Source organism: Chenopodium album, chromosome 1 (assembly GCF_948465745.1).
Source record: "Chenopodium album chromosome 1, dcCheAlbu1.1, whole genome shotgun sequence".
In the NCBI taxonomy this organism is placed as follows: Eukaryota; Viridiplantae; Streptophyta; class Magnoliopsida; order Caryophyllales; family Amaranthaceae; genus Chenopodium; species Chenopodium album.
Genome location: NC_137834.1, coordinates 80,282,507 through 80,305,490, shown reverse-complemented (window position 1 = coordinate 80,305,490; position 22,984 = coordinate 80,282,507). Strand labels below are relative to the sequence as shown.

The 22,984-nt window shown below is 33.7% G+C and overlaps 2 protein-coding genes and 1 long non-coding RNA gene across 3 annotated transcripts; 1 reads left to right on the top strand and 2 right to left on the bottom strand.

Moving 5' to 3' along the window:
- Positions 1-2,388: 2,388 nt before the first annotated feature.
- LOC145558375 (uncharacterized) lies at positions 2,389-7,250 on the bottom strand. The gene is made up of 2 exons (XR_014092453.1): positions 6,966-7,250; positions 2,389-2,800 (listed from the first exon to the last, which is right to left on the bottom strand). It is a non-coding gene; the product is annotated as an uncharacterized LOC145558375 (long non-coding RNA).
- LOC145558347 (uncharacterized) lies at positions 2,395-4,027 on the top strand. The gene is made up of 2 exons (XM_081619568.1): positions 2,395-2,867; positions 2,964-4,027. The coding sequence occupies exons 1-2, from the start codon at positions 2,551-2,553 to the stop codon at positions 3,829-3,831; spliced, it is 1,185 nt and encodes a 394-aa protein (XP_081475694.1). The 5' UTR covers positions 2,395-2,550; the 3' UTR covers positions 3,832-4,027.
- Positions 7,251-16,309: 9,059 nt separating the features above from the next.
- LOC145636334 (uncharacterized) lies at positions 16,310-16,891 on the bottom strand. The gene has a single exon (XM_081687867.1). The coding sequence runs from the start codon at positions 16,889-16,891 to the stop codon at positions 16,310-16,312; it is 582 nt and encodes a 193-aa protein (XP_081543993.1).
- Between the last annotated feature and the right edge of the window lie 6,093 nt (positions 16,892-22,984).

The window sequence follows — 22,984 nt, the reverse complement described above, 5'->3', positions numbered from 1 at the left end:
TACATGATTTTAAAGTTTAATCTCTCTCTTAGCTCTCAAATATCCTTAATTTGGGTTTTCTATGGGCTGTTCATAGAAGCCGAAACCCGAATCTGCAGTTCAAATCAAAGAATTCCATATGATCACAAAAATTAGAGATTCAGACCAGAAATTCTTAAATTATAGAAATACAATCATACAAATTTTGAAGGACATTTGACAACTAATACTGTGAAATGGATAGAATTGTACAAAATTAAGTAATTGCAAACATATAAATAGATGTGTAATGTTGAATACTTACCTCATTGAAGAATATTGAACTTCCACTCCATTGATTAAGCTTCAAAGCTTGAATTTGCCTGCGCTCATGGTGGTAAACTTCTTCGGAAGTCGAAATTTTTTTGGTGTTCCACCCGGTTCACCCTTTGAGCTAATCCGAATTCGGAAATCAGTTAAGGGTGGTTACGTTCCGGTCTCCCCCAATTGTTGTTGCGAGGGATGGAACACGAGTCCTCGGAAGTGGAAATTAAGGTCTTGTGTTGTTGCAACTTGCAACGGAGTACATGTTTATCACTTCCAAACTCTAACCTGCAAAAAATATTTAGAAATTGATTGCAACTTGCAACGGAGTACGTGTTTATCACTTCGTCATGTTTTCAGCTTGCATCAAAGTTCGGCATTGCATGATTGCATCCCTTCTTTCATACTAGATTACTAGTACTAAATTAAAATCAGGCACATGAACTTCTTTTTGCTACTGAAAAACTCCAAACTCGCCTCATTTGCCGTAAAAAGAGCAAATTTCAGATAAGGCCAAGTCCTACAAAAGTGCATTCGGATTTTGGGCAAGAACAACTCTAATAATTATAGGTAAGGACTTGCTTGCAATTGCAATAATTCTCTAGCTACTAGTTTGATCATTGGAGTTAGAAAACTGAATTAGGTTGGCTAAGTACATTAGCTTTGACTTGGGGAATTAAACTTTCCACAATAAAATACACATTATACCAATTAAGCTATTTCCATGTATTTTCTATCTAACAATTACTACTAAGCTAATAGCTAGCCATTGGAGCAAAAAGTAACTAAAATACTCCCTCGGTTTTTATACTTGCTCCATTTCTCTATCCGCGGAGTTTTAGAAGAAATTGGATTAAGCAATAAAATATGGAGAGAGTGGGGTCAATGGAAGAATAAAAAATTATTAAAAGCAAATTGGAGGAGGGGAAATATGAAATTAATAAAATATGATTTATAGTGAATCTGTTACGTAAGAGAAATTAATTAAATATTGTAAAAGCTTTTCAAAAAAGGAAATGCAGTAATTATTTAAAAACGGCCAGAAATGAAAAGCGAAACAAGTATTTAAAAACAGAGGGAGTGATAATTAGCTTAAAAGCTTATGTGGTATACCAAACTAATTACCAAACTAATTGTCAAATTAGCTTGTCATTGGGTTTGCTCAATTGCTCTTATTTCCCCGTATTTTTTTCATTATATTTTTTATTGAAAGAGTTTTTTCCCCGTATTTAAATAAGTGCATCATTTATCTAAAACTTGTAGAAAATGTCTAATTATATCGAAATCTCTCTATGTTTTTATACGGAGTACTCCGTAATACCTTTCCACTCATCTTTTATCAACATATTTTATCATCACTCTCATCCACATTAGAATACTCACTTTACTTCACTTGCATAAAACTTTGTGCACAACCTAATGCTTAAATAGGTACGAATGGATCATACAAATAGACAACAAATAATTTATTGCAACCATGAGAATTGTTTTAATCTTATTGTATTTGAAAATTGATAACTTATGTTATCTCGCATAAATTTTACCAAGGAAATAATTTCATAGCAATCCATTAAATTTAGGAATTTTGCAATACAAAAGTTTTTTTATTTGTTTGAAAGCTCAAACAAACTCCAGAAAAATAACAAGCAGATTGTAGAAATATGCAGCATAATGCATAATCATAAATCTTTGAAGATTATGTAACATGCAAAACTTGGTCAAATACAACACCGAGGAACGAAAAGAACCACAAAATTTACATTAAGGAACACGACATTAGGTTGCAATACTTAACTAGTACAATCCTATAATTAAATTTAGCTTAATATCAGGAAATTTATCTGGAGAGAAAGGACACAGGAAACTGCTGAGAGTTGTTTTTATGTGAAAAGCCTTGCTTGTGCATGTGCCCCAAATCCCATGGCTTGCCAAAATCGAATTATTTACTCTCAATGTCCATCCGAAATTAATAATAATCACGTAAACTATGTTTTAATTTGACTGTGTGCCAAATATTCAAAGGGAAGTTAGGGTGATCAAAGTCATTATCAAGCATTATTTTATGCTAGACAAGGTCATACATGACGTTTAGGCAACTGAATAACATATGAAAGCTGGCAGCATAAAGACTTAATTAAGTTAAAATAGATCTAATCAAAAGTCAAATAACATAATCAGGCGACTATATATATCAAAGATAGGCCAACTATTATCCCTGAGTTAGCCAAGAATAGGAAGCACCTGGTGTCTAAGAATAGAGGGAAAAAAATGTACACAACCAGACCCTTATCTCTATACAAAAATTCCCCAGAAGCTATCTCATCAGCTCCAGAAGGTCCAAATTCTGGTTATTTGGTACTCCGAGATGAGGAATCCACACCAACCTATTTTTTCGGGTTGATCAAGGGTTCATCTATCAATAATCTGCCATTTCCACAAAATAAGCGCCTCTCTATCAGATATACAACCAGCAATGGTGAAAGCTCTCACACTTCTGTTGATGAGGTTTATTTGATTCCTGTCATCAACCAGCCACTCTCATCAAATCGATATTATGCAATAAAAGCAGATGGGAAGACAAAGGGGTAAACACACAACTTAAATCATCTCATACTATGTTATAAATTAACATAGCTTTATAGTTTACAATTTTACTCATATGTTTCTATATATGGTTACAGGGAATCATATGCAAGCTCAAGAGAAGACGACATCGGCACCTGCTGCTTCTGCATCCCATGCATCCGAGATGTAAAACCAAGACCACCCTTTGATGCAAATGACATATATCAGCAGTTTGAGTTCTCTGTAACACCGACATGCCTCGGCGGAAGCAGGCTCTCAGTTAAATCCGTAGCACCTGATGGTCACCCTCCACATTTTTTACGCAGAAAAGGATGGCATATGAGCTCCAAATCTATAAAAAACTTCAACATGGGAGAGGCTCGAGGTATTGACCCTTCTCTTAGAGCTCGTCTTCCGGACTTCAATATTTTGCCATCTCAAGAAATTTCAAAGTCAGTGGTTGTTGGTAAGTGGTACTGCCCTTTCATGTTCATCAAAGATGGGCGTGAGAAAGATCAGATCAAAAATTCCGTATATTATGAAATGACACTCGAGCAAAGATGGGAGCGTATTTTTTCTGCCGAGAGAAGCTATGGTCAGGAAAAGACTGTGATAGTCGATGCGGTGGTTCCAGCAGAGATGGTAAGAATAGCAGGGCAGCTAGAAGCGCAAGAAGAGATGATTGATGGCAGAGGAGTGGTGTGGTACAAGGCAGCAGATGGAAGCGGAACAGACTATAGGGTGGGGCTGAGCTCACTGATTGTAGAAAGAATAATGTGGGAAGAAGGAAGAGTTGGATGGGCTAAAGAGAAAGAGAAGTGGATCAAAGTGGTAAAAGAAGAGAAATATGAAGGAATACGAGACTGGAAAACGTTTGGTTGCTATTTGCTTGTCGAAAGTTTTGTTCTGAAGCGGGGTGATGGGAGCAACGTGTTAACATATGATTTCAGGCACACTCATCAGATAAGAAGCAAATGGGAATGATAAATGAGTCCTGCTTTTCTGGACAGATCTGAAAAACTGATTTCCTAGCCTAATCCACATTATATAAGCATAAATATAATTGCAAGGTTTACATTGCTCTGTGTTTTTGCTAAATCAAGGGACATTGTATATATGTAATTACATTGCTTTGCATAAGAAATAAAATAGTTACAATATTGTATCTTGTTGCTCTTAATATTTGAATTTGTTCGTGTGATTACAGAATTAGCGGATATTGAAATTACTTAGCATTTGTTTGAGTAAATTAAGCAAATTATTTAATGCATAGGTTTACCTTCTAATCAACAAATTTTTTGAATGTTTATTGAAGTAATCAATATGTACATACAGTAAGAATCACAAACAGCCATTCAAACTTGCATATAGCATTTTAATAAATTAAATAAATTCTGTTGTTGTGTAAGCAGGCTTCAATGACTCCCAAAGGTAGGTTTTATATGTAGTCAACCTACATCAGATTAGAGAAAGCATATATTATACCAATAATAGAAGTTATTGGCTCATGTAATTGGAAAAGATCAACTGCCGGAACCAATAACATTTCAAAACTCATGATCATATTTAAAACTTGCTTTATCAACCATTTTACAGAACCATCACTGGAGTTTCTTTAACATGTACAACATCAAGAGGGCATTTTCCTGAAATGAATATTATTCACCACCCCTAACTATTTACTCAGTAATATACATATCATTATAAAAATTTATTTTGTGGTAGAAAAAATCATTGCTACTAGCTTAGTCTATACTACTGCACTTATGGTGGATGTCAACTAGCTTAGATAATAAAGTCATATAGACGTGATGTCCATGACCTGGTACACATCACCGCCCTTCTGGCACCTTATATACCAAAAGAACTTAGTCTACACCTACCATTCAATGTAAAAATTATTGTGAACCTATGTGCACTCATGTAATTATCCTCATTTGGACTATTTGAACTTTGAAGTTGGTAACTGTATTTTTTTTTTCCTTTTAGATATTGAAGTTGCAGGCTACAAGTATTGTCTTATAACTAGACAAAGTCAAAAACTCAAAATACATAAATCAATATATAAGGCTACTAAAATAGCCTATAATCTAACAATTGTTCTCTCCACATCAATGTATAATAAACAGAAAGAGGAGTCTACATGAGGGTAAACATAACAAGAGCTCAGGCTGTTGATTTAAGTTCTCTTGGTATTGAATAAAAAGCGTAAATAATAATTGACAGAGATTGATGATAAATATTAAAGTCATTAATACTATTTAAAACAGAGTTTATCTCAATATTATCCCATTTCATGTTAATAAAATTAAAAGGCTTTGATTTATGAGATGTAAAAAATGAAAGCAGTTTTTTTCTGCTGAGAAGAGTTACAGTTGGGGAAAGACTGTGACAGTTGATCAGTGAATGAGTAACGGGAGAGAAGTCCTGGATATGCAACAAGTTGCACAATGAGATTGGATAAGCAACAAGCGGCACAAGGAGATAGCTATGATGGCAGAAGGATGGTGTGGTTTAAGAGTTGAGACTATAAAAGGTTAAACGGATGGATAGCAGATGTGGGTCAGAGCTTGCTGATTTTAGAAAGAATACTGTGGGAAGAAAAGGAAATCAGGGTAGAAAAAAAAGGAATATGAAAGAATAGGAGATAATCTTATTTTAAATGGTAGATGGTTGTTTTCAAATGGATAAAGGCTTTAAGAGCATCTCCAATGGTAAGCTACAATACTTTGTAGCTTACCTTGCCACATCAAATATTGGAGTTAATATATTTTGTAGCTACAAAGTGCTCCAATGGTTAATTATAGCATATTGTAGCTTGGAAGAAATATAAATAATTAAAATAGTTTTATTATACACATGTCATATGTTTAATAGGAGATATTATCATTGAAAAATCAAGCAACGTAGCTTAATCTAGCTGCATCAATTTTCCACTCCAATGGTAAACTACATGCTTATAATTTTAATTAATTTCCAAGCAAGTCCCTATTTGTATACCATTGAAGATGCTCTAAGGAGATAACCTCCACTACTCCGCATCATTGCAACTAAGATTGGTATACATCTTAACCCTGTTGGCTCCTACATCCTACCCGGCTACCCTGCCAGTGGGGAAGAGGGGGCTAGGCATTCATGTTAGCTGGGATTTAATTTAAACCTTTCAATCCTCTCCCCATCAGTTTCAATGTGGATATCAAAACATATTAATGATCTCACGCTAAATTGAGAATCATGAAGCTTTATATTATAAGATTTTAGCTGGTTAGACAAAGGCACATCTCAGCAGGAATAAGGAAAGTATGTAACACAGAGATGATTTTCATCACTAGAACATAGGAGGTCTCTCACACACTCTCCATCTCCTATTATCGGTTAGCACTCACGACAAGTTTGACAAGTGATAATAGAAATGAATTTGCATAAAAATGGCTTGCACTAAATTGTCTCTTTTTCTGAACAAACCTGAATTATCATCCATAAGTACCATTACCACCAACCCAGTAAGTGATATTAGACTATTTGGTGTCTGATTGGTATGGATGTTTATGAAGAACAATGCAAATTTGACTAAGAGTTTGCATTACTACAGACATTGGATGTTACTTAGCTTGCCAAAGTACTCTAATTCTTTCCTATTACCGCAACTTACTACCTCGATTTTGTTGTAAATAAATTATTCCTTTATTGCAAATAATAAGAAACGGAGGTAGTATAACCGGTTCTATAATTACCTAGTCGGTCGGTGTAATAACATAAATTTTGAGAGGCTAATTATGTTTTTACTCTAATGATTAGTCAAACGCTCTAAGTATGAACTCTAACTCTAACTATATAAGTGATTTTAGAGTCTATTCTCTCTCTTAGCTCCCGATTATCCTGAACTTGGATCTTTTATAGGCTGTTCGGAGAGGCCGAAACCCGAATTTGCAGACCAATTAAAAGTTATTGTTATATGATCATATGAATTAGAGGTTAGCACTAGAAAATCTTAAATTACAGAAGTATAATTATACAATATTGAAGTACATTTTTGACAAATAAAACAATGAGTTGATAGAATTGTATAAAATTAAGTAGTTGCAGAGCATATGTATGTGTAAATTAGAAAAATTTACCTGATTGGACATTATGGAACTCCCACTCCATTGATAAAGCTTCAAAGCTTTGATTGAAATTAAGGTCTAGTGTTCTTGCTCTACATTTATGGCTTCCCTGCCCTTTGCGCGAAATTGTCTTCTCTCTCTTTCAAATCATCTTTTCAGGTTTCAATTGGATAAATTCCCAAGTTTCATGAGAAACAGAGTACAGTATGTTTTAGGTTTTGTCGGTAATTTTACAAAATTAACCTCTTCTCATTTTGGAGTTAATATTACTCCCTCCGTCCTTAGTTACATTTCAAAAACTTTTGCATGACCCCGATTTACAATAATTTTATTGTACATTGAATATTTTGCGAAAATTGACCCTTTTTTATACAATAGTGACCCTTTTTCTTTTACAAAAGTGTTTCATATTTTCACAAAAGTGACCCTTTTTTTTTTTTTTTTTACAAAAGTGACCATTTTTTTCACAAAAATGATCTTTTTTTTTAACATAAAAATAATCCTTTTTCACAAAGGTGACTTTTTTTTCCACAAAAGTGACCCTTTTTTTCACAAAAATAATCCTTATTCACAAAAGTGACCCTTTTTTTCACAAAACTAATTAAGCTACATATGCAAAACAGAGTATCAAAATCAAACACAAAATTAACAATAGTCATGAAAAAACTATACAATCACTCAAACAAATCAACAGTCACCGCCGGAACCATCGTTAGTGACGCCCATCGAGCTGAAACCATTGCTGATTCCACCATTTCCGACCATCTCACCGAGCAAAGCGACGAAAAATTTACAAAAAAAAGAGTACAAACACTAACCTAGAACAGAAACATCAACATCATCGATTATCACCGGAACCAAACTATTCTTCTTCACCATTGTAGAAACTACAAAACATCACGAAAAATCCTAAAAATCAACACACTAAAAATTAACAAAATTGGAAAAAAAAATGAGTAACGCAGAGAAATTCAATATTTTCGCCAAAAGAGGAGAGAGAAAAAAAACAAAAGAAGATGAGAAGTAGAGGAGAGAGAAAAAGAAGATTGAAGAAGAAAGAGAAGCAGTTGAATAAAGAGGAAAGAAAATAAGATACTTTCTCTGTTAATGGTTAATTGCATCAAAGGGGTATTATTTGTGAGATATAAAATATTCCTTTGTTGCAATTAACCATTAACGGAGGAAGTATATTTTTTTCCTTGCCAAAATTGGGCCATCAAACTGACATCATCCTTCCGACGTTCACTAAAAATAGTGAACATCCGATTTAATAAAAAGTTACACGTTACATTTCTACTTTTTTTTTGGGTTTCAAAATTAGATTTCTACTTTCCTTTTTTATATATATATAAGTGAATTTTAATCAAATTATCTTTATTCTCCAAATTTATTCCCCAAATTATCCTTAAATCAGTATGATGTGACATTACTTTAATTACTTTTCCGTTTTGCAATTAATGGTTGCACAGAATCAATATTTTGATTGTTCTATGTGAACAATTGCAATCCATGTGTAGCACATTGGACAATAATTGAAATTGATTGATTCTTTTATTTCTCATAAACAAATGTGATTGGTCCTTTTTCTTTTCAAAGGATTAATGACATGTGTAGGAATTTTATAACATTCTGTTTTGTTTTTTCAAAGACAACAATAAATGTCTTGTAATTCCCATTGTACTTTCTAATCATGGGTTTTAACTTTTAAGGTTGCTCCAAATTCCTTGATTCCCGTGTAAATTTAGATATAGGAATGTACTTTAGAGACGGAGGGAGTACTAGAGAGTACTAAAGTTTGCAAAAAGTTTCACTTAATGTATTGAAGTTTCAAAGGTTTCACTTAGAGTACTCAACTCATAAGAGACCTATTACAACAGGTAGACATTTGCAAGAAAAAAATAAATAAATAAAATAAAATATTGACATAAATGCAGAAGGTACTAATGTTTGGTGTTCTTCAATAATTCTAGTAGATAATTAAGGGTATGAGAGAGATAGTGAATTTAACTAATGAATAGGACACCACCACTCCGGCACCACCAACAGCAACCACCCTCCCCCCCCACCAAAATAGCCCAACGGCTGCCTGAAACCACCCCCTCTCAGCCCAAACCACCTAGAATCCACCCACACTCACCTCGAACAACCCAAAAACCACCCCCTCTTAGCCCGAACGACCCTAAAATCACCCTCTCTCAACCCCAACGACACTGAAACCACCTCCTCTCAACTCGAATTACATCGAAACCAAACCCCGGCCCTCTCAACCAAACCACCCAAAACCACCAACACTCACCATAAACCACTCCAAAACAACCACCCTCACTCAGGCCCCATAACCACCGGCACTCACCCTAAACCAACCCAAAACTACCCGTACTCACCTTTAACCACAATAAACCACCCCAAACTAGCCCATTCACCCCTCAAACCATCAAATCTAAACAATGTAAAAAAAAAAAAAAAAAAAAAAAAAAAAAAAAAAAAAAAGAGCGAGAAAGGAACACTGAGGCGACGACATTGTAATATGGTGATGAGCAGCGACGACGTTGACGGTGGTGGTAGATGCAGCGGCAACATATGGTGGTGGTTAGATGCGGCAGTGACGGCGACGGTGGCGAAGGCAACAGTAACAATGTAGTGTTTGTGGTTGTGTGGGAGTTATATCCAGTTGAATGAATTTTTTGGATTGAATTGTTTTTATTTATCTTTTTAGATAAGAGTTAAATTAGGTGAAAATAAATGTTATAAGTTAGAGCACCCTTATTCATGAACTTATAAAAAATTGTTCATGTTACTATTCACATAAATAAATACTTTCTCTCTCATACACATAAACCATACAAATAATTTCCAACATCCTCCTCTTAACCATGAACCAATAAACAATTGTTCATGTTACTATTCACCTACCCCACCTCAATTTATCTTTTTACTAAAAATCAAAATACATACATAATTAACAATATATTAATCTCATTTAATATGTAATTTATTGTTATTACCGTAATTAGTTACGTTTTAGTATTATGAAATTACAATTAGCATTATTTGCGTGCAAATTTAGCTTAAATTATAGTAATTAGAGTTGTTAATTGTCTGCGATTAGCATAATTAGCGTTATTAACTACTTTGTTAATTAAAAGATACAAAATACAAATTTTTTATTAATAGAAAATTTGTTAAAAAAAAAAAAGAAAAAAGAAAAAACAACCATAGTGCATTAGACATAACACATACTTAACAACATAATTGAAATCTAATTGTTATTGTTCTCGTTATGCCTAAATTTCTTCCAAATGTGCTCAACCAAATTGTGTTTTATTTGCAAGTGTGTAACACCCCAATAATTCTCTCTTAAAACCTGTGAATAACCTGAACAATTCCAAGAGAATTACTGGCGTGCTACCGCCACGTGTTCAAACGTTAAGGCTATATCAGAAATTAGCAGCGGAAAAACTAACTCAGTTATAAATAAGTTTCAAAAGGGGTTTTAACCAAAACCAAATTGAATCATACAACTTGGAACCATTAAGGCCCTTATTCAAAACCCCACAAAAGTAGTAAATAAATAAAACCAGAGTTTAAATAAATTCAAACTTATGAAAAGAAATAAACTGCGAATAATAACCAACTCTCTACTCAAAATCCCACAACCCTGATGTGAATGTTGCGTATGTAAGAACCTATGGTTAATCTGCTCCCCAATATTACAAGTGTAAAAATTGGATCGTCACAGGGTCATTCAGGGGCGAAGGCCATGACCAAAGGAAGACACACACAAAAACACGCAATCAGCAAAGTTGAGTACATACAAGCTGCGAAATAAATTAAGAAAATACCTAACATGCTACTAATAATCAAGCATAAGCATCATTAAATACAGACTCAACTCATGACTCAATTATCAAATTTATTAAGACCTCACTAATTGATATTAACTAACTCATTTATTTATTTCATTGGATTTAGCAATAGACAAGGTTGTCCAACCCATGTCCCATTTGGAACATCAATAAAAGAAAAACCTCATGCCTCCATTTGGAAACATCAATAAACATCCAACGACCACGAGCGCGACTCCGTGACCGTAGTTAGTATGAGATCTCACCTAACTCCTAGTTTTAAAAAAAATATTTGAAATAGGAGACTCGTAGATCAGACGGCCTCGATAAAAGTACATGGCTAATACCCCGTGTACCCCAACCCCTGATTGTCATTACTCCAGAAGTGCACCAATCCAGAGTTTTATTGCTCATCCATCCTGCACTTTACGTGATTTACAGGTTTAGACTTGGTGATGACTCCTTTGCAAACAATACAATCAATCCAATATCAATTCAATCAAGTAAAACAACTTTCCAATTTCAATTCTTGATTTATTAGTGACAAGCAACATTTATTATTTATTCCTTTAACTACCTCGGTGTATAAACACCTTGAGTGCATAAGGCACCCCAAAACCTTAACCTCATCTTATAAGACTTAAATTCTTCCTTTACTCATCCTGCTTGCATAATCATGAATGAGTAATAAATTAATCATTACACCAATCATATAACAAGTTTAAAGTTTAATAAAAATCTTAGAATTATTTAAAAACCCCTAATAATCTCCCTTTTTAATGGGTGATTAAACCCTCTTTATAAAACATCAAAAGTAATACTTAGAAACTATTTTCAGCACTTAAAACTTCAATAAAACATATATTTATGCTTAATTAACTTTAAACATAATTAATTTTAGGAAAATTTGCCAATTACTACCGCAAGTTAATACTACTTTGTAAATTACTACCGCAAAATTTTTTAAGATGTTGCGATTACTACCAAACCCCCATTAAACCCAACTATGACGTCATCATATCACTTTAACCCATGGTTAAAGCCCGTAACCATGACGTCATTATATCCCTAAACCATTTTCTTTTTTGGGGGGGCTGGTTAAAACCCTTAACCATGGTCAAACACGGGTTAAAGGGATATAATGACGTCATAGTTGGGTTTAATGGGGGTTTGGTAGTAATCGCAACGTCTTAAAAAATTTTGCGGTAGTAATTCATAACTTTTTTAATTTGCGGTAGTAATTTACAAAGTGGTATTAACTTGCGATAGTAATTGGCAAATTATCCTTAATTTTATTAATCTAACTCAAGGATAATATTTTAAGTATAAAAAAAACTTCGGTAAAATCAAAAACTGCCCGAAAATCATATTTAGAGGCTGAATTTGGCTACGAGAGGGTGGTTTTTGGTAGTGAGTCTTTCTTAAAAAGTTGTTTCCACATGAAAAACACTACTTTTTTTTTATCAAATCCGGATGAGTTCAGAACCTGATCGGGATTAAAACGGGATTAATATTAACGAACGGAAATCTAAAAATTAAAACCCGAATTTAAGTGTTCAAAATAATCTAGAATTAAGTTAAAATAATCATTAGTTATAATCACCAAAATTTCAAAACATCATTACTATAAAAGCCCTAAATCAATTGTTCATAAAACCCCTAAAATCATGATTTTCAATAATTAAAAACCCTAGGTTATAAAATTTACAAAATCTGAAAATTATGACACTTATAAAATCTGAAATTATAAAGTTTAATCATCAAAATACAATTTGATACTAATTAAATTAATTTCAAACAATAAAATCAAAACCCATAAATCAATAATTATAATTACACAAATTAATAAAACTAAGGAGAAAGAAAATAAGACTAACTTTTTTGTGTGGGAAATTTTTGGGGATTCATGGGGTATTTATAGGAGAGAATTGTAGGGTAAATAAGAAGATTGGGCCTCATAAAAATAATGGGTCGATTAAGTAAACAAATGGGTTAGGCTTGTGTGATTGGACATAAATTGTAGAATAAAGGTGCATAAAATAATTTGTTCAAATAATTTTCGACCCAGATTAATAATTTGAAACTTTTGAAATTAAATTATGAAAAATAACAAATAAATATTATAAATAAAATAAATTTTCATTTATAAAATATTTAAAAATACGGGGGATTACAAAGTGAGCTTGTTGATCTTCAATCTCTATTCTTCGTTGCAAATATATATTGATGTCTACTACACGCTCATTACGATACTCGAAAGCATCCTCGTTAGAACCACTTTGGTTGTCAATGAAGTGAAATGTGTCATAGTTGTTCAAATATGTATCTCGTTCATCTTCAACGATCATGTTGTGCAATATGATGCACGATAACATAATTTTGTGAAGTATTTGAACATCCCAAGCAAGAGATGGTTTTCTAATTATAGCGAATCGAGATTGTAAAACTCCAAAAGCTCGCTCAACATCTTTCCTCGCTGCTTCTTGATGTTGTGCAAACAATTTATGTTTCTGAGTCTGTGGACTAGTGATAGACTTCACAAAAGTAGCCCACTTGGGATAAATACCGTCAGTAAGATAATATCCCTTGTTATATTGATGACCATTAACAAAAAGTTCACAGGAGGTGTACTGACAGGGTAAAGTCGTATCCCCTAATCAAAAGTAATTACCTAAGTCCTCTAACTAAAGTAGATAGGGAAGTAGGGTCGAACTCCACAGGGAAACAAGTCTTTCTACTCCTAATTAATTATTATAATCTAAATTATCTAAGTAACCAATATTATTGTGAATAAATTCTATACTACGAAGAATAAGATTGAGGGAAATAAAGTAGGGAGAAATCAAATATTAAAAGACCTAGGGCATAGGTTCACTAATAAACAATATTCCAGGGCAAATCATAATAAGCAATCATCAAGCATTGATTAATCAGATTATAAAGGGCTTTCGCTACGTATTATAATCACAGAGTTAATTTACCGGTATTAAATCTCATCTGTCGAATCTCGACTTAACCATTTATAAATTAGTCCGCCTATTGAAACTAAGCCTAAACATCAATTCTCATCTGTCGAATCTCGAATTAATATTGCTAAACTCATACAATTAAATCTGGCCAAACCTAATTGCATAGCATTAAATCAATCAATAGGAAATTAACCAAGCATTGATGATTAACAATCACAAAATTACCCCTTTCATATCATTTATTAGATCCCCATAAACCCTAGAAATAAAACTACTCAGACATAATTAAATATAAACTAAACAAAGCAATTAAAGGAGACATGATGAAAGATAGAAAATAAATAACTGAGATTAAACCAAGAGTTGTAGAGAGAGAAACAAGAGAGAAAATAATACTAAGAGTTTAATTAAGAGAGAGAGAGAAAAGTTAGAGAGAGAAAGAGAATAAAAACATAAAACAAAGTAATAACAATAATTAAAAACTAAACTAAAAAAACTCATCTAAAACTACCTGCTACTACCGTACTCCCTTATTCCCCTTTATATAAAAGAAAAGTTAATGGCCACCAATCCCACTAACAATCCAACTCCTAACAAAATCCTTTGTAAAGTCTAAGAGGCAAGTCACGTCCTACGTAAAAACCAAAGCTATTGGGTTGTTTTGCATCAAGGTCCAACCGAATCAAAGTAGCAGCAATAATCAGTCTCTCGATCGGGCCCGCTATCCTTACACCCAACAGACTCGCGAGATTGGATCTTGTAACTTGAATTGGGCTGGTTCAAAACTTGATCCCAACCTCCTCTTTGGACTTGGCTGTAATACTAGCTTGTAAAATTTGGACTCTTCACCAATTGAGCCCTTAATCACCGAATTAAATTCCTCTAACTCGGTCTTGGGCTTAAAATATTTGTTCATAAAATATGATCCGACTCCATTGTCTTTGTAGTGGCTCAATAAGCTCGGGAATTGTCATAAAAATGCAAATTCCTACAAAATAATACCAACTCTACAAAAACACTAGAAAACGTATATTAGTAGTAAAAATAGCTCCGCAGAGCTCAAATAAGCACAAATATGACCGTGGGACGGGAAATAAAAATATATATAAAATAGACTCATCATGTACGCTCCTCCAACACATCCTCAAATACAGGAGATCGGTGTAGCACATTTAAGTCATTGTAAGAACCCGGCATCCCGAAGAAAGAATGCCAAATCCACAAGTCTCGATCAGCAACAACCTCTAATATAAGAGTGGCTACCCCTTTTCTGCCTTGATATTGTCTTTTCCACGCCGTCGGACAATTTTTCCACTCCCAGTGCATACAATCAATGCTTCCGATCATGCCTGGAAATCCACGCTCCTCTCCATATTCGTAGCAGTCTTTCCATATCATGACCATTTGGCCGTCTCAAGTACTGATCACCGAATTGGTTGATGACACCTTCGGTAAACTTTTCTAATGCCAATTTTGCAGTACTTTTGCTTATTCTTATGTACTCGTCACAAGCGTCGATGGCTAAACCATAAGACAGCTGCCGAATTGCTGCAGTGCACTTTTGTAGTGGAGACAAGCTTAGACGGCCAGTAGCATCTCTCTTTTGTTGGAACCATGTATCATTTTCTGTTACTGCATACATAACACGTTCAAAGACATGATTGTGCATTCGGAATCTACGTCGGAAAAGGTCACTTGGGTAGACTGGAACTTCTGCAAAGTAATCATTGTACAACCGCACATGACCTTCTTCACGTCATCTATCACCTCGGGGAACAAATTTGCGTGAGCGTCGTGGTGGAGGTGTTGCCATCGAGGCTAGGATTGGGAGGTAAGTGGAGGTGACTGTGTCAATCATGTCATCTATTTCCCTCTCTTCTCGAGCTAATGCTTCCCTTCTATCCTCATCTGAGCTATCAGTGGAGCTTATATTAATTTTGTAGGAATCCATTTTCTTCTTGTGTTATATGAAAGAGTAAAAATTGTTAGTTTCAGAATTAAATTAGGGTTTTGATGAAGAAAGGTTGTAGGCGTAGTTTGGATCTTATATAAAAATGATCAATGATATGAATGCACAAGTGCATCACATGAAAATTAAATAAACTTTATGTAGATTTGACAACTCAATGAATTCTGAAAAGTCATCACATGGAAGACCATTACATTTAATAAATGGATTCTGAAAAGTATTAATAGACTCTGCAAAAGTATTCTAAAAGAGTCGTCAAATCAATTGGATTCTGAAAAGTACTTATTGAAATTGACTTAACAAATCACGTGAACAAAGTTTCACACATAAAACGACAAAATATTTAAAATTTTATTACATGGTTGCAATACTATTCATTACACATACAATACCGTTTCGAAGGACAAACACATAAACTAAACATAACACAACTAACCCAACTTGAAACTGAATAAATTGAAGGGAAAACAACTTAAAACAGCACTAGCACAATGCAACCTATTCCATAACATAACATTAAAATGCCCTAAATTTGCTGAGGTATTCTTGGAGTTCGATGATCATCTGATCTTCTCACGGGGCACGAACTTCTTTGGCAAGCAATTGTTGGAGCAGGTCCCAATTCATTTTATATTGTTGCATCTGAATGTTTCTCTCCTTTAGCTCAATTTGCTTTTGTTTTCTAGCTTCTTTCTTCTTCTCCAACTCGAGCCTTTCCAAATCTCTGTCAACGGCCTTATCCCTCATCTCGCCGTACAGTTTAAGTTTGTCACCAAATGATTCGAAAGTATCAAGTGCTTGAGTTGTTACTTCCTTGCCCTTCAACCTCGACTTAGCCTTCTTCGAACCATCAGGACGTGGTACAAACTCATCAGTAAAAACGTCTCCACTTGTTGGTGTATTTGGTGTTAATCCACCATCTTCATCCCTTGATCTCTTTCCGCTGCTACCGCTCTCCGGGGTATTAACCGTCGTAGGCTTCTTTGATGGACGACCACGTCCTGACACATGAACTTTTTGCTCAAGAATAGAACGATATCTATCCCACTTCTTAAGTTGGAGCCACTCTTTATAGAACTGGAACTTCCCATATGAGTTCTTATGGATCTTGTGGGCCTCGGCAATCACATCATCAGCATTTTTCCCACTACGCATCCTTGCCTTGTCGATGCTACCACACCACTTGACAACTGTCGGAGCAATTCTTAACCACGTCCCTTCAGACTACCAACGGTTCTGATGGCGATCTCCTCCGGGTTTGCTTTTCTTGCATCTTCGTAGGACGCTAGAACCCTTTGCCAAAATACATTTGATTTTTGATTTGTTCCGATAATTTGATCGTTGGTTGTGTTCATGTACACAGAGATTAAAGCAGTTGTCTCTGCATCATCCCAAATTTTTTTATCGGGCTCTTCAGTGGGTTTAGGAGTGGGATGAGATGAAGATTGGAAGGTTGGCTGTGTTAGGAGATCGGTTTAGTTCATTTGGGTGCATGGAACATCCAATTCCTCCTCCTCATCAATTCATCATCGTCTTCTTCATCGTCATCAAGTGCATAATTTTCGTCTGTGCTCCCGCCTCCTCCGGGTGTTGACTGATGAGAATAACCACATCTGGAACCATATTCACCATAATTTTGTTGGTTAATTGGTTCAGTTGAGAAGTTTGATTGACTAGGTTGAGCGTAGTTGAAGCTTGTTGGGTAATTTTGACTATTTCCCTCAAAATTCATGGTGAAACTTTGAGGGATTACTTATGGAGAATTTTGTGGGTGATTATGGGGGGTTTGAACCCAATTTTCTTGGTGTATTCTATAATTTGGTGGATTTTGTTGTGGATTTTTTTTGGATTTACGCTTTGTTTGAGGTTTTGGATTATTAAAAGCATAATTAGGAATGTTTGGATCCATAATTTGTAATTTTTTGGCTAGTTTTGTGAAGAAATCATATTAAGCTACAAACTATAGTTTAAAAAGAGGTAGCTTTTGAGGTTGTCGAAACTATATCAATATGGGTGTCTATTTATAGAGAATGAAAAAATATGACTGTTGGTAATTTTTTTTTTTAAAAAAAAATTATATGTTAAAAGTTATTAACGTTACAAAAATTATAACGTTACAATCTATACTTAGTATTTAAAAACACAAACCACAAATCTATACTAAGCCACATGTCACCATAATCAATCATATGTCACATGTCACCTCTCTTAATCCTTTTTAAATTCTCATTTTAATATTAAAAACAAAATATATAAATAATGTTTGAGTCTTAATCTTTAGGCATTCTAAAACTTACAAATTTAAGTAAGAACATTAAGTGTTTCATATTCAATATAGTAAATTAAAGTTAAACTAATTAACGTTCATTACATTAACAATAAAATAGTTTTTTCATCTCCTTAACTTAAATATAACTTAAACCAATGTGTCATTTCATGCCCTACAATATCTATATGTATTTATACCTAGCTAAATTCCACAACAACACCGACACTTTTCAAGAAAAATAACCTAAGTAACAACCCGTGCATCGAACGGGTCATAAGGCTAGTTATTTGTAAAGGTAATAACCAATCCATCCACTCATATTGGTGACAAGTGGCACAATCTCACAAATTCCCCTTTTTGATTTTTTTTTAATTTCTACTAGTTTCACGTGCCTTTTTGGTGCAAAAGCAACTCTTTGTCAGAAAAATAATTTTTGATGAACCGTTCGCTTTTTCAAACCATTTGTATTTGTTCATTGCACTGTTCATCAACCTTTAAATTTTTTAATATTATTTTATGTAAACAGTAAAGCAAATAATTTTTTCCATTCATGGTTAAGGGTGCTCTTAGATTAGGAGTTTATGTCTTTTTTTGCAAATGTTTACTTGTTGTAGTAGGTCACTTATGGATAGAGTACTCTAAGTGAAACTTTTGAAACTTCAGTACCTTAAATGAAACTTTTCGCAAACTTTAGTACTCTCTAGTAATATTAACTGTCTCATTTTGAAAAATTAGAGTGGCTTTTTTTTTTTTTGTGTGTGTGTGTGTTATCTTTGGAGAGAAAGAAAAGGTAGTCTTCCAATTTTTTAATTTTTACAAAGATCAATGAAAGAAATACCCAATACGATGTAATTTACAAAGTAGTGAAAAAATATAAGTTTATAAACTTGATAAATGTCTTTATAGGGGGTATATTCCATTAAGGTTTTCTTCCATTCTCTTTATTCTATCTATTCTTTTAATTTCTCTCATCCATCCCTCGATTTCAAAAATCTTTAATGGAAAAACCAACAACTTCACAAGCACATTTAATGAAGGAGGAAAATCTCTACCCTTTGGGGGTTAACCCTACCCCCGTATCTCTTTTTCTCCTTAGGATTTCTTCGTTTAATTCGGCGGTGAAGTTGTCGAAAATGGTGGTGTTTGAGCATGTTATAAAGTGTTTGTGAAGAATTCGCCCTTGATGTTGAGAAAGGAAGAAGTCAAATAAGAAGGAATTAAGAATATTAAAACAATAAACACATATATCAATTGTTTATATTTACAATAGTGCCATTAGATAAACATAAGAAGTGTATCAAAAAGATTAAGAAGGTCACCTCTTAATTCAGTATTGTATCATGAAATTATTGGGCAACTGGTTGGTGGCTCTCCTTCCACCTTTCACCTTTGTAAGAGCCCTAAGAGAGGTTTACTTTTCACCCTAACGTATTTTAAACTTTGTCGATATCTAGCCTAAACTAATGAGTTCTGAAATTTGCTCTCAATTAGCTTTCCCAAAGCAGGGATTAGTGAAATCTCCCATATCAATTTCATATAAGATATAAGATAATAAATCAGAAAAAGGTAGGAGGCAAACCCTCCACCTGAACCAGCAAGTTAAAGTGAACAATTACTTCAAACAATAATCAATTGGATGATTTTGTGATTCCATTTCAAGCAATAGCTTGGCAACGCAATACCCCCCATCAACTCCGCCTTAGTACATGAGCAATCCCCAAAATTAGTCACTAAAACTTCATGGAGCTCACCGTTGTTTCCACGGATCAAACCTCCTAGTTCTTGCACTTTATGGAACCCATGGTTGGCAAAGTAGGTTAACGAATGCTTCTTCGTATCGTTTAAGAGACATTCAACCATAAATGTTGCCTTTAAGCAATAAGTCATGTCCTTGGTTAGCATAAAACTAAATCTTTTTTACTCACTTGAAAAAATAAGATATTATTTTTATTGTAATTTGAGTATTATTTTTACTTAATGTCAAGCGAATTCAAATAGGTTTTTTTTATTTATTTTTTTTAATTTTTTTTTAAAATTAATGATATTAATGAAGTAGGTTGCAAAAATATTTTGTATTCAATAGAAACAGAAGTTGCTTTAGGAAAGTATAAGTATGTAAAAAATTTTCTCAATTCTATCCCTCCTTTTTGCCATGATCTCATATATGTTTCAACCAAGAATAAAACAAATTTATTTTTTAGTTTTGTAACCTAACACTACCCCCCCCCCCCCTTTTTTAACTATTATAACGCAGTCTCATGACAACACACTTAAAGAAAATCATTAGACAATGTAAACAAGCAAATCAATCAACCTTTCCCTATTTCCAATGTAAAAATTGTGTTGATTAAGTCATTTGTTTCAATTTAGAAATGACATTCTAAAAGTGCGAGATCCAAACATATGTAAAACGCAAAAAAGTTTATCTATGCGAAATGAAAACTCTTTTGTTCTGCTTTTATTTTATTACAACAAATGTATGATCCGAACAAATTGTTAACCATTTAACATTACCCACAGCCATTAACTATTTGGGTGGTTATTAAGAGAGAGAAAATGAAAATATTAATAAAATATTGAGGAGAGAGAAATTATTGGGGTATCAATTGAATAACCAGGTTATTCAAATAACCGGTTATGTATATGGTCATGCAATTTTTTTTTTGCTTTTTGGTTGACATGGATGGCTAAGATTTTGACACGTAATACAAATATCAATGGTTGAGATTTGCTCTGAATTTATAACCGTTGTAATTTTTGTAACGGCCATAATTTTTAAAATACAATTCTAAAAAAAAAAAAAAAATACACCAACGGCTCTATTTTATTTTTCTCTATAAAATGAGCCCAATATTGAAGTATTTTGAAACAACTTTTTTTTAAGTGAAAATTACTCTTCTTATTAGCAAATTGTGTTAAGATGAACATTCCAAAATCTAACAGAAAAAAAAAATCCACAAAATCTCATAACTCATCACAGCCCCAAAATAATCCAAATCCTCAACCTTACTATTCTAATCTTCCAATTGATCTCAACTCAGATTTAGATACAAATTTTCAAAATTTTCCGAATTACGGTTCACAAAATCTCAATTTCTCAAATCCAAGTACTTTCACTCCGTTTCCTTTTCAACCACCACAAAATCCTAATTATTCAAATTCTCCAAATGTTATCCCATCTTTTGAAAATATTCAAATCTCTCAAATTGATTCAACATTTCCCATGTCTCAACATTTTTCTATGTCACAAGGTGATGGTGCATTTCCGAGTTTCGATTGTTCATACACATCGAATGCATCAGATGACGAAAATGAACCAGAAGTTGAAGAAGGCGAAGGTAATGAAAGAGGTAATGAAGGAGGCAATCAAGATGGAAGGAAAATTTTTTGGTCAAAAGCTGAAGAAGTGGTTCTTGTGAAGGCTTGGCTTGAGGTTAGTCAAAATAAAAAAACTAACACTAACCAAAAGGGGGATGTTTTTTGGAGGAAAATTGAGGAAATGTATAATAATGTTAGACTATACAAACAAAGGTGTTTCGAAGAAGGTACTGATCGGGTAACACGAGAAGATTTGTTGAAAATGAGGGGTACGGAGCAACTTAGAAACCGTTGGAGAAGGATTAATGCTTCATGTTCTAAATTTTGTGGCTCACATGCTCATGCTGAATCAAAAAAGGGAAGTGGTATGAATGATGAAGATGTTATGAAATTAGCATATAGTATATATGCTAACGACAAAACAAAGTCTTCATTATGCTCTAAAACCTTTCAAGACAAGCATGTTTGGGACATCTTAAAACAACATGAAGCATGGAAACCAAGTGAAGATGTTGTTAAAAAATGCAAGGAAAAGACATCCACTCAAGGAAGTGACTCAAAGAGATCTCGTATCAATGAAGCTGGAAACTACTCCTCTTCATCAAACCCAGAAACACCAACCAGTGGTGATATTGGGTATTCAGGCTTTCCTTCTAGCAACGAATCTAGCAAAAATAAAGGAAAGAGCAAGGTGCCAAACATGCCAAGTGGAGCATGGCAACAATGGTTGGACACTGCCCAGAACATGAACCTTATAAGGCAATCAGAAAATGAAGTTGAACTTACAAGGTTGCAACTAGAAAGGGAGAAAGAAGCAAGGAAGCAAAGAAAAATTAATATGGAGTTATTTAAACACCTCGATTCAAAGCCAAACTTATCTTCGGAAGATCAAGAATTAAGGAGCACTTTGTTGAAGAAGTTGTTCCCCTCAGACTAATGTATTAGTGTATGGTTGATTATTGTCGTAATGTTGGTTGATTTCAAATAATTCCTTTTTTATTGTTCTTTTTTATGTACTTAAGGTCTGATTTGTAGTTTGAATATTTTTAATAAGTTGTTGTTTGAGGATGTGAATGAATTTTATATTGTAATGTCATTATTAATAAAAAAATTAAGTTAAATTACATGTCTCTTCTTATAATCGTATTATAAGCTTAATAATATTATTCAATACATTAAAATTTGTATATAATAACATATAATTATTATTGATCTGACTAAACCTATTGATTCACTTTGATATATCACTGCAAAAGATGTACATTGATTTACATTACACTGTAAAGTATTTGATGTACCCAACACTGAAAAGCAAATATTAAATACTAGACATTGATGTACTTAACACTGAAAAGGTAATAGTGAATTTTGTTCACTGATGTACTTAACACTGAAAAGGAAATAGTAGCATGCATCACTATGCTTTGACGTACATAACAATGTTAAGGTGATAGTGACAATGCAAAGGCATGCATCTCCATTACTTTTAAAAATTATTAACTACTTTATGAATCATTGCATGCATGCAAGACTTCAAATTTACCATATAAGACAAAAAAATTACTACATATCATACACACTTGTTCTATAAGATGGATACATCAGAGTGGGATTCCCTTGAACAACCATCCATTTCCCCCTATTATACTTCTACCTTCCAT

What these genes read in the sequence shown, in the direction of transcription:
- LOC145558347 (XM_081619568.1), top strand. Translation starts at nt 2,551, where the DNA reads ATGTACACAACCAGACCCTTATCTCTATACAAAAATTCCCCAGAAGCT. An exon ending in GCAGATGGGAAGACAAAGGG is followed by an intron (nt 2,868 to 2,963) that starts GTAAACACACAA and finishes ATATGGTTACAG; the next exon opens with GGAATCATATGCAAGCTCAA.
- LOC145636334 (XM_081687867.1), bottom strand. Translation starts at nt 16,891, where the DNA reads ATGCGTAGTGGGAAAAATGCTGATGATGTGATTGCCGAGGCCCACAAG.